This window comes from Pholcus phalangioides, unplaced genomic scaffold (genome assembly GCF_987345545.1).
Source record: "Pholcus phalangioides strain wild (caught in Gottingen) unplaced genomic scaffold, Ppha-v1.0 ptg000024l_1, whole genome shotgun sequence".
In the NCBI taxonomy this organism is placed as follows: domain Eukaryota; kingdom Metazoa; phylum Arthropoda; class Arachnida; order Araneae; family Pholcidae; genus Pholcus; species Pholcus phalangioides.
Window position 1 is genome coordinate 14,298,586 of NW_028301616.1, and position 13,173 is coordinate 14,311,758.

General features: G+C 34.5%; 1 protein-coding gene across 1 annotated transcript; it reads right to left on the reverse strand.

The window, feature by feature from the left end:
- Positions 1 to 1,081: 1,081 nt before the first annotated feature.
- mRpL9 (mitochondrial ribosomal protein L9) lies at positions 1,082 to 13,087 on the reverse strand. The gene is made up of 7 exons (XM_089251013.1): positions 12,865 to 13,087; positions 10,224 to 10,386; positions 8,706 to 8,830; positions 7,280 to 7,324; positions 7,077 to 7,178; positions 4,085 to 4,183; positions 1,082 to 1,519 (listed from the first exon to the last, which is right to left on the reverse strand). Exons 1-7 carry the CDS (start codon positions 12,955 to 12,957, stop codon positions 1,295 to 1,297), a joined length of 852 nt encoding a protein of 283 aa, XP_089107139.1. The 5' UTR covers positions 12,958 to 13,087; the 3' UTR covers positions 1,082 to 1,294.
- Positions 13,088 to 13,173: the final 86 nt, after the last annotated feature.

Below are 13,173 nucleotides of genomic sequence, written 5' to 3' on the forward strand. Positions count from 1 at the left end.
CTGATAAATATCTGCACATATTATTTTTCATTGTCCATAGAAGGGTCCAGAATCAATTACCCACAGGTACAGTGGCCCCTAGTTGGGATTTCTCAAATGAAACAGTTTTAAAAATTTTCTGCTAAACACTTTTGAGTAATTACTTTTAAATTTTCAGTGGATTCACCTTCAACTTACCGATCATTAAAGGAAAAAAATTATATAAACAATCTTCATTATCTTAAAAATGTGTATGTGGCACTACATTCAAAAGCTTTTTACTTCCCCCCCCCCCCCCCACACACACACACAATCAATAACCAAAAATTCAAGTTTTCTCTTCTGAATATCAAGAATTTATTTTAATTTTTTTGTATTACAAATTTTTTACTTCTACTTTGGCCAACTGCCAGAATCCAGAATGCTGGCTAGGAAGATAAGAATTGTAAACAGCCCTCTGAACTTTCGACGTCTGCAGACGTTGCTTCAATTCCTGGACCGTAACCTACAGCTACTCCACAATAAGACACGAGTTCTAGCGCTAAGCGGATGACATTCACACTCAGAGGACCCATCTTATGAGCCAACAAGAGAGGCAATACAGATACCTATTAAAAAGTATAATTTACGGCCAAGAAGACAAGCATCAGCTGTTTCATCCCTTACTGGCGGATGTGAAATGGAGTTGCCAGCCATATAGACGACACTCTATATCCTATTACGGCGTGATTGCCTATACTGAAAATTAATGAGATTGGTATATTCCCCCAGATTGGGTAAATTTAATTCCAGATTCTATAATATACAAGACAAGATTAATGTGTGTACGCGATTATCTACATACGGACAATGGTGTGATTACGGAATGGTTTTTTTTTTTGACTGTGATAATCACAATTTTTATTTGAGATTCCTTATTGTATATATTGTACATATGAAATATTTTTTAAAAGTTGATAAACTTCCGGATACACTCATCCTCCAGGAAAACGCTTCAATATATATGTTACCGGCAAAGTATGAAATCCAGGCATTCTATAGAATGCCTGGATTTCATACTTTGCCGGTAACATATACATATCTCTGAGATGGGAAGTGGGATGTGTCCGGTCCTTCAATGGTCAATGCACTAACAATTAAAAATTTATAATGAATTCTGAACTAGATTTCAAATAAAAATTTAAGACCAATTATTTTTGGTGAAGATATCCTTTTATAGTCCTCTCACAAGAAAATTGTAACCATTATCTGTGGCTATGCAGAGCTATCAAGATTTTTTTTAAATCCTCAGTAAAAAGAACTAAATTATTAATCATCAATCAATAAACTTTATTCTGTATTTTTCCCTCAAACTAATATTACTTTCCGGTCGATTGTCCTCAATTTCTGGCACAGGCATGCTTTCAAGCAAGTCTTCTTGTTCTGCCAGCACAGCTTCTTTCTTTTCTAGATAGAATTCTTCTGATAACTTACTTATTGGCTCATCTTCATTCAGTTGAAACAAGCGACAGCGAACTGGCACAGTTTCCCTGTTGTTGATCTGCAAGCAAGATAACAAAAAATTCATATTAAGATAATGTTAAAAAATTCATATTAAGATAATGTTAAAAAATTCATATTAAGATAATGTTAAAAAATTCATATTAAGATAATGTTAAAAAATTCATATTAAGATAATGTTAAAAAATTCATATTAAAATAATGTTAAAAAATTCATATTAAGATAATGTTAAAAAATTCATATTAAGATAATGTTAAAAAATTCATATTAAGATAATGTTAAAAAATTCATATTAAGATAATGTTAAAAAATTCATATTAAGATAATGTTAAAAAATTCATATTAAGATAATGTTAAAAAATTCATATTAAGATTATCTTAATATGAATTTTTTAACATTATCTTAATATGAATTTTTTAACATTATCTTAATATGAATTTTTTAACATTATCTTAATATGAATTTTTTAACATTATGTTAAAAAATTCATATTAAGATAATGTTAAAAAATTCATATTAAGATTGATGTAACATGGGACATATTATTCCATTACTCAAAAGTATGCAAAAGACAAAATAGCTTTGTTCGTGGATATGATACAAATTTTCCAAGCACAAAAGTGATGGACAACATGAATTTAAAACTCAGTACTAAAGTTCATCGTGCTTAAAATGGGTAAATATTTTAAAAAAAGATTTGCCTAATTTGATGTACAAATCAATTTTTGTATACAAATACTTTTGACAGAGAACAGAAAAAAGTGAATAAGAACCATGTTATACCATGGAATCGGATATAGATTCATATACAGTAAACCTCTCTTTTGCAGACAAATGTGGGTCTATCAAAAAAATTCATCCGTAAAAGAGGGATGACCATTAATCAGGGATTTGAAATCTATACAAAGGAAAATTATTATTTGGCCTTAAAAGAGGGAGGTGACCACATCTGAGAGGTGTCCGCTAAAAGGGGTTTTTAAGTACTGTTTACATTGGAAATAGAAAAAACTGGTTTAACACTCGCTCTCCATTTCTTTCTTTACGAAGAAAAAAAAGTCATCAAGCGTGTGCTAGAACTCCCAATGCTAACACAATATTGCACATGTAAACGGGGCTTTAATGTGCTATGAACATTTTGTACGTCTACAATGGTATGTAATTATCGTAACCAATAGCAGCTGAAACTTTTATGGTAATACTAAAGATGATAGGAACCGTAGATACATATTGAGGTTTACTTTTGGTACTTTTATGAACTACATGAAATTTCCAGGTTTTTAGGCCATGTTGCAAAAAATTCACTTCCTGTTGTTTCATCCAACATCTATGGCAATAATTTTCAGAGCTTTTATAATACATAGGTCTTCCCAACAAGGGAATATAGTGTCTTTCTCTCTTGTCACAGAGACCTATATGTTATTAAACCTCCAAACATTATTAATACACATGTTAGCGAAACGCCAGGAAGTCAATTCCTTGGGCCATAGCCTGATAACGTAGAAACTGTAAGTATTCCACTAAACACAACCATGAAGGTTTAAGACAATATTTCGTAAGTACTTTTTACTTTGCATATGATTTTTTAAATTGCATTTGAATACATAAAATACTTTTCTCCCCAAAACAATTTTCCCATAATAGCCAACATTGCTGTTGAATAAAGCAAAAAATCTTTGTCATCGAAAAATGCAGAAAATTACTTTCATTCCCAGTAAAAATGTGTGGAACCACAAACATTTATTAACATCCCAGTCTAAAAAACATTAAGCTGTTATACCTGGGCTTGAAAAACCGTAAAAAAACTTAAGTGTCAGCCAAATTTTTCAGGAACCAAGCATATTTATTTTCAATAACCACAGTCCAATGCCGACTTTTGTGGGGCTCAATCCAATCTATGTTGGTAGACAGGCTGACATAAATTTTTAATTTTCTCTGTTGTTCTCAGACTCCAATTTAGTAATGTCTCGTAGAAAATTTTTGGCGCCAATATCAGTTTTTTTAGGCGCTGTGGCTACCCGGCATTTGCCAAAGCCTGTATTATTAACAAAGACCTGTAAAATACTGGTTTATCTTGATATACATTTAATGGATCCTGCTTAAGATGTCCTCATTTGGACAAATCAATAAAAATAAATGAGAAATGTTTTTATAGTGATGAAAAAATGGGACTCTGAAAATAAGACTTATGAAGATGGGATTAATTAAAGAGGGACTTTACAAATGAAATCCATTATAATGGCCAGGGATTGGTGAATTGAAGAAAAAAGTACTTTAGGAGGCAAGCGTATTTCTTTTACCAGAACTAGTAATCATGAACAGAGAAAATTTTGAGTGCCAATATCAATTTTTTAGTCAACCTGGTGCCAGGAATTTGTCAAGCTCCAGTAAAGGTATATCCGAATTTTCAATTTAAATGCAATGATTTCTAGTTACTTTCAGCTTCATGTTTCCATTTTTTTTCTGGAAAAAAAAGTCCTCTCTTCATGTTTTTATGAAATATCTGCTCACTAAATGATTGGCATAAATCAATATAATGTCCACTGCAACCACCATTTTCTCAAACATCGAAATTATTTTGTACAAAAATATTTTAATTTACTCACGGTGACAGTGACAGAAAAATCTTTGCCTTCTTTTATTGGGTCAGGGCCAATAATAGGCGATTCTGGTAATTTGAGAGCATCTTCTGGCACTATTACACCCTATATTAGAATAGAAACAAAATAGATTTCTTTCCATTTTAAAATACTTTGTGGATTTAAATAAGCTTGAAATAACATATACTAAGTAAATGACAACTACTACTACTTAACTGTGCATGCACCTCGTACACATTCTCTATGGAATTTCTAACGAATTGGTACATGCCAGCATGTGTGTTCCAAGTGTGTGTGTGTGTGGCCTGAACGTATTTATATTGTCAGAGTTTCGCTTGGTTCCTGTTCTTGCTAGTGCTGCCATCTGTTTACCATAATTTGAAGTAAAGATGGTAAATGTAGAATTTTCATGTTCCATCAATATCGTGTTGTAGGTCTAACTACTCTCTGCAGAGAGAGCTTTTTAAATAGGAGATCAGCTTGCATTCATAGCTTGAAAGTGGAAAAGTGCAGAAAGCCAACTACCGCTGTGCATTTGCAGGTTTTGAACCTGGATCCTCATGATGAGAGTCCAGCATGATGACCACACAACAGCACAGTGGCTAAAGGAATGGTTGATTCTTAAGTTAAATCTTAACCTTTTAACAACCAATTTTCCCATTTCAGAAAGATTGAGAAATGCTGATCTATACTAATTACTAGAGCCCTGATTATATGCACTAGAAAGTGGTCAAATATGCTCTAAAAGCATGCGAATATGCACTTAAAATGCCAAAATATGCTCTTAAAAATAAGAAAATATGCATTAAAAAATCACCATGCAAAAAAACCAGATATGTTTTTAAAATTCATATTTTCTATTTCTTAGTGCATATTCATTTACAAAAAAAAATCCCTATACATGCATATACAGAATATGCGAACAACTTCAGCATATTTCTTATTTAGACATTTTTAATATCTTGAAATACGCGTAACAAAAGAATATAGACACTATTTCTAAAAAAATTTAACATTTTTGACGCTATCTCTTGAAATAGCATTATAATGGAGCAGTTGATATTTGGAAAAAATTACAAACATCTCTATTGATTCACTAAATCCCACCTGTGGGAACTGATGTTATGAAAATATTATGACCAATAATTATTTGAAAATTATGAGAAAAGTGATTGAGCTTTAAGAAACCTTCAAAAATATGCGCTTATTCTCAAAATTTTTTGATTTTACGCATTAATGCAAACAAAAAGGCAAAATATGCATTCGCATATAATCCAGGCTCCACTAATTATAATCAAATATACCAAGGATTGTCAAAAACACTTATATTGTATATATATATAACCAACATAAATTTGGTCTTCCTTTGCTTTGCAGATGCTTGTTCTCAAATATATTTTAGGATGATATTGGGGATTGCTGATTCCGAATCTGGCATTGGTTTTGTCAGATTGGCTCTAGTTTTTGAGATGAAATGAAAACTAAATTTCATTGATAATGCCATAAGCAGTGTACAAATCACATTGAAACAGTACGTTATAAATAAATGCAGTAAATTATTAGCAAAGATATTTCAGTGATTTTAGAGTCATTTTGAGGCACTGATTCCGAATCCGGCATTGGTTTTCCCGAATTAACCCTAGTTTTTGAGATGATGTACGAGGCATGTTTTTTAAGTAAGTACTGTTGAAATTCTGCCGCTGTAGCACTGTGGTCGACATTCTGCGTACGCGCACTGTGTACCTACATCTGTTGGCAAACCACAGACGACATTATGGAAACATTCGACCATTTTTAGGTTTGTTTGTGAGTATTTAAAATGCCTCAGACGCTGATATACAAAACTGTGATTCGTTTTTTAATGCTAAAGGCGTGAAAGAGGCTGAAATTCATCGTGGGATCAGTGAAGTGTATGGAGGAAATATTATGAGCGATGGAATGGTATGGAAATGGGTTAGAGCTTTTAAAGATAGCCGCACAAATGTTCATGATGAGGAACGAAGTGGGCAACTTTCTGTCATTACTGAAGATTTGGTGCAGAAAGTTGACAAAAAATTAAGGGACAACATACACTTTACGATTTTGTCATTATCTAATGAGTTCCTTAGATAATCAAGTTCTATCATACATGACCACAATAACTCTAATTTCCAGAAGTGTTCTCTATGATATTGAGACCAAACGCTTAAATTATCAAAAACAAAAGGCGTGGCATGTTGAGTAAAGGGATCATTTTGCTTCATGACAATGCCCGCCCACACGTGGCTAATTAAACCAAAGATCTCATCGCCTCATTTTGCTGGGAACAGCTTGATCACCCTCAGCCCGATCTAGCACCCAATGACTACATGTTCCTGCATTTGAAGAAGCATCTGGCTGGTCAGTGCCGTGACGACGATGATGAGGTCAAAACTGCCGTGCTGCAGTGGTTGTCAAATCAGGGGGCAAACCTCTATAAGGATGGGATTCAAAAACTGGTTGTAAGATACAATAAATACCTTGATACTGGTGGAAATTATGTTGAAAAATAGATTAAGGTACAGGCTTTCATGTAAAAAAAATTGTTAAGGAAAGTCAACTTGTTTTCTTTTTATTTCAAAACGGTACTTACTTAAAAAACATGCCTCGTATATGCTCAACAACAGCAACATATGTTGCTTATGTATTACCACTGAAATATAATTTTCACTTTATCTCAAAAACTAGAATCAATCTGACAAAACCAATCCCAGATTTCTAATCAGCAGTCTCAATATACCCTTAAACCATTAAAATTTCCTTAAGAACATGAAGAAACAAAAAATTTGTTGAGAAATGTTATCAATAATGAAACTGACGTCTGTCAAGGTTAGATAATCAAGTTCTATCATACATGACCACAATAACTCTAATTTCATACATATCTTTGAGAGTTCTTTGATTATTCAAAAATCTGATATTTAATATATTTAATTATCTGAAAGATATTTAATATATTTCAAAAAAATTTTTAACTCACTTCCAGTCGAAAAGCCACTCTGATATGCCAAGGTTTGATTTCCCAAGGATGCAGAGAACTCATAAATACTGGAATAACTTTCTTGCTCAAAAAACGAATAGTCTGTGAAAAACCACAATAACAAAAGTAAGGCTTTTCCAAATTTAGTAAAAGAATGATTGCGTGAATAACATAAAAAAAAAAAACCAATGAATTGCACTTACCATACCAGCATAAATAGAACTGAATTCTGGTCTCTCTGGTCTATCCTGCAAAATAAAAGATTTTACTCAAAGTGTGTCCATTTGTATTTTGTCACTGCATTTATATATATACGAATTTTTGGTAAAAAATGATTGGTGCAGCTTGAGCAACATTGGCACAAAACTGTTAAAGTTCCTGTGCTTTACACACACTTTTAAAGGGTGTGTGGCAGAACAATTTGTTACACAATGATTGAGAAAATATTCAGTAGACCCTTGATTAACTGTAGGATTCACACAGGATCCAGTGACAGTAGGATTCACAGTCACCTCCGATATCAAGAACCTAGGTTGATACAGTCCTCTGCTGACAGCGGCTTGGCGCATTGCAGTTCTACTGAAGCATTGAAATCCTCGAAATACTGAGTTTATTGGTTGGGATATTTTCACACACAACATAAATGTTTGTTCTTATCGCCCCCTATGGTGTTTTCAGCTAATCTTGTGATGAACAATCAAACAAGAACACAAATAAATCACTTGTGAAAGCAATGGCAAAATTAGTTGACACTAAAGTAAATACAGAAAAATTCAGCATAAAAAGATGGAAAATTGGAAGCACCACAAAATGCATAATTTTTGAATGCACAGCCCTAAACCTGTATCTTCGTTTCACTTTACAGCAGCGTTTTTAAACCTATGATCTGAAGACCAGAGGTGGTCCATGTAGATAGGATAGATGGTGTGCAGGCAGACTTGAAATTTTTATTCTAAGTGAAAATTATCAAATTGTATGCAATCATCATTGATGATGTTCACATACTGTAGGTTTGAATAAAAAGTTCAGCCCACATAACAAACCTTAACCTGAAAAACCAGATGCACCCAAGTTCCCATCGTTTATGCTTATTTCAAAAAGGCTCACATACTCAGACTGTTAGTGTGGGTACTAACAGTCTGAGTGGGATGTCAGTGTTGTGTGTGAATTAAACTTACATACGGTAAATTAATGGTCCTTCGAATTATTTCAAAACATTTTAGTGGATCCTGGGGTTTGGAAAGGTTGAGAAATGCTGCCCAACGGGATCATTGATCATTTTTGTCACACCACGGTCATTTTCTGCACGCGAGGGCTCATTAGGCCGGGACTTACAATTTATTGCTAATTCCGAACAGCAGGCTTGTTTTTTATACTCATCGAGAGGTTGGTGCACTAACCCCTCGATGGGGGAACTCCCTGCGGTAGGCCCGAACAGGATGGTTTTTGATTCAAACTACTAGCCTATCCCCTCTTACCACCCACCATTATATCACTGAATCAAGTGTTCTCACAAATAAAAAAACAGTATCAGATTTTTACTCTTCCCAAAAGTCAACATTACAAAAATGTCACATAAATCTTTCTGAAAAATCAATTTATCAAATCCCAAAGATGCAATGGTCATACTTTTTTAAGAGTAGAGTAATATTCAATGTTCTCTGGGATTGCGTACACTGCTTTTCTAGGTAGAAGAAGATGATTTCGAACATAATCTGCCTTTGCTGTCATTATATCGCCAATATCACCAACACCTTAAAAAACACCATGCAATTAGCAACATTGATTAAATAGACTTCAGTCATTTCAGATATAATAAACATTTAATATGAATTACTTCTAGCAGTAAACCTAATTTTGTTTTTAAAAAAATAGTTTATGTATACTTAGTACAGTGATACCTCGGCTAATGAATGCCTCGACTTACAAGTTGTTGGGTAACAATAATTTTTTTTGTGATTTTTTTTACCTCGACTAACAAACATTTTTGTTGATATGAATGCACATGCTAACCATAGGCGGAGATCGATTTGGAAGTCTGGGGGGCATGGTCATTATTGCTGGGGGGCACGATGATTTAAATTCATATATATGTATATACATTAGATCAGTTGACTCCACCTTTGATGCTGGGGGTCACTCCCATGATGCTAACATAAAACAGCCGAATTGTGAGATGAATTTTCACCTCAATCACCATCACACTTAATGTCACTAGAGAAAGATTTACTCACGTCCATGTCTGAATTTTTTTCCAAATGCACAGACACATCTCTATCTGAAATTCTTTGAATCATTTCATGTAAAATGGAAGATTTAGCTAATAGAAAATGCGTTTAAAAAAAGAGCCTATGTGTTTCAGTGCAAGCCTTGTAGTATCAAACTGAACAGTTTGGACATTATAAGAGATTATCCTTTCCATCTGGTATTGGACACAGAAATGAGCTGACCAAATCCAAAATAAATGGGGGACACCTATGAACTCGATTGGGTTGTGTCAACACAAGCTTTTGGTTGCTTAAATAGTGTAATGGAAAATAAAAAGCTCTTCAGCATCTCTCATCTTCGTGTAGAATCTCATTTATACAATTTTGAAGCTGTTCATGTTAGCCTTCAATCAGTTTCTCTTTTTTACAGCATTTCTTGATATTTTAAAAAACTTGATTAAAAAACAGATGTTTCTGGAACGAATCAAACGATTTTCCATAGAAACCTATGGGAAATCATGTTTCAGCTAACGAACATAATTCCAGAACAAATCATCGTTAGTCAAGGTATCACTGTATTAAGCTGGTATCATGTGAATGAAAATCTGTCGAGTTTCGGGTGGAGGTCCTGCCTCTATGAGAAAAAATTACTTACAATTTTTTCAGAATGAGAGACAGGGAAATATTCAGAATCTACAACTGGAGTAAAAGGGGGAATGCTTTTTTTCTGCTTTAAAAAGCAAGTTTCCATCAGATTTTCCTTTTTTCCCCCTATTAATTCATTCAATGAATTGCACGATGCTTGTTGATTAATTTAGGGCTTTGAATATATTTGTTTCCTTATTTCATGCACCGCACATAATTACAACAAATAATGCTTCAACATAAAACATATCTGGAATCATTGAGTAAAATAGAAAGAATGGAAAATTAATATTGCCTTCAACAAAAGTGGCGAGGACGAAGGGAACATCCGGAGGCTCCCTCTGGTTGGTGTCTTCTACAAGCTGATATATTGAATGTATTTCTTTTAATGCTTTGTATCTTTTAGAGCCAACCCGAGACGGAGGCGGAGTAGTTCTTCTTTTCAAAATGTATGTGCTCTGAAATGAAAAATATATATATAGAAACTTTTAACTAACGTGGAAGAGTACAAATAGTCAATTTATTCTATTGTCTTTCCTCTTTTTAGAAAGTACTTTCTCAGCATCTACACCTTCTGTAGCAAGCTCATATGATCCTATATTAACATGGCGGGGGGAGGGGGAAATTATGCTACTCACATTTGGTTCACAAAGAAAAATAAAGGTCTTAGAAAAAAAAAATTATCTCAAGGATTATCCGGACCCTTCAGCTTTTCAGAATCTACTGTACTTTGAAAATTAGAGATGCTCAATATCTATTTGATACATTTTAGAGACACATTGTTGTGCCCAACCTGAAAATTGGCAACAAATTAGTAATGGATCCTGGGAAATAGTTAACCATGTTTGCGACTGAACAGCAGGTATATACTCCAGGGCTGGACAAATCAAAAAAATATTTAGGAACCACCCCAATTTCTTAGGAGCCGAGCAGGGTATTTTGTTGCAGAGAAGAAATCCTAAAACATTTTTTCTCTTACTTTCCCCCATGTTAGGAGATGTGGCGTAATGAAATCAGAAAATCTTGTGTCATTCTTAGACTCCAATTTAGAAATTGAATCTGATTTAGCAACCACATTTTGAAAATTTTAGTTGCCAATATTGGTTTTCTAGTCGCCATGACAACCTGGAATTTTTCCAGCTCTGATATATGCATATGAGACCTTCCATTACGGTTTTCACTGGCCTGTAATTGATTGGAAGAAAACAGTTTAAAAAAATCAAAGTCATTGGAAAATATCCTCATTTCTGTTTTAAAATCAAAACCATGACATTCAAAGTATTTTTAAAAAGACAAAATTATAAATTTTTTTATTTCACAGCCCATGGAAATTTATCAAATCAAAGGTGCCCCGAAGCTCTAGAAAATGATCCTTATTAGTTCACTTAATGTTCACTGCAGAAGTTTTATTCTCATCTGAACTGAAAAACTTGATAAATATTTGATAGCTGTTTTTCCATCATTCTTTGGTCATGGCTCCATACACAATGGGCAAGCTGAGAGAGCTCTAATGCACCTCCTCGAATCCAAATATATGGAGGACTGGTAACTTTTAACTCCCGTCCCGTTTTTTCATATCTGTACCTTTGTACATATAAGAGGGTCTTGCTAGAAGCCTTGAAGCCCATACTCATTGCATAGGTGAAGATAGACTTGAAGATCTGGGGCGGTGGCATGGTGATGTCAGAACACACACACACACACATGCTTACAGTATATCCTGCTCATAATGTTTCTACTTACAACATTTCACCATTTAGTATGACTTATTTTCGTAGTCCCACCTCTGATTCTCATTACCACATTTCCCATTTAAATCATTTCCGTTTACTTTTTTAAATGAGAAATTGTGATGAGAATTAGGGTTGGGACACCTTTCCTCCTACCATTGCTCACTGGATAATGAGAGACCATGCTCACTGGATAATGAGAGACCATGCTCACTGGATAATGAGAGACCACCCTCACTGGCGTATGTGCATAGTGCCTACTTAACCAAAAAACTAGACCTGATCCTATTCCACTTAACCCATGTAAACAACCCTTAATGTTCGCATACATTCTAAAGCACTTGATGACAAAATTTATTTGATTACTTGATCACTTAAAGCATAGTTTCCCAAACTTTCTGTTCCACATTGCCCCTTCTTCAAAGAAATTTTTTCTCTCAAATTCCCCCCTCCTCCAACTCACCCATAAGATCCTATGTTATAGGTATCCATAGCTTCCATTCCCTCCCCCCTGCCTTTCCATCGCCCACCAGGGGGCAATATTGCCTACTTTGGGAAACACTGACTTAAAGCGTACAAATGGGCTTTTTGCCTACAGACCCTATACTAAACAGCACATGCACTTCGTCCACGTTCCTCTGAGAAACTTCTAATGAATTGGTACATGTTGGAATATGTGTGAATCTAAGGTGAAGTTTGTTTGTGCAATGCTTGCTATGTGCAGTGCTGCCATCAATTTTTCTAACCATGAGTGAAGTTTAATGTTGAATAATAGTACCGTTGTAGGCTTGTTGCTCTCTGTAGCGAGACTTTTCAATGGAGAGATTGGCTCGCATTTGCACTCAGAGTTTGAAGCATTCCTTCGCTCGAGAATCTCAAACACCTAAATTCACCCTCAAGATTCCAAACCAGGGGTTTTTAATCTTTTGCATTCATCTAGACCCCCTTGTGCTGACAAGATGAAAGCAACTGATTTCCCCCCCCCCCTTTTTGATATTAAAGTGAACACCACAGATCCCTTAACACAGTAATATTCAGTGTGAGATAATGTAAAAACGATTTGTCAGTCACTTTATCATTCAAGCTCACGCACACTTTCCCCGCACCCGGAAAACTCTCCAAGAACCTTGAATGGTGCTTGTACCCCTGGTCAAGACACCCCCTTCCCTCCCTGTTCCTAACATTATGTTTTTTACACATGCTCACCCTCCAAGGTAAAATGTGATGAATAGTTGAAAAGCCGGCTTTCTCCAGTAGAATATTTTTCAAGGGTCCACTGGCGAGGCGAATTTTTTCCATGATTATACAAAGGTTTCTAAATCCGTAGCGCGGGTTTACAAAGTATTACTTAACAAGACTGGAAACACAAACTTATAAATGCAAATAGTCAGTGCATCTTATAAATGTATGTAAACTTTAATCGTCAGGTTCGGTTAAAATTATACGGGACCGCCAAATAGTTTGACCGTAACAAAAACAGCTTTTGCCAATGAATTTTTAAAAAAAATTGATAAC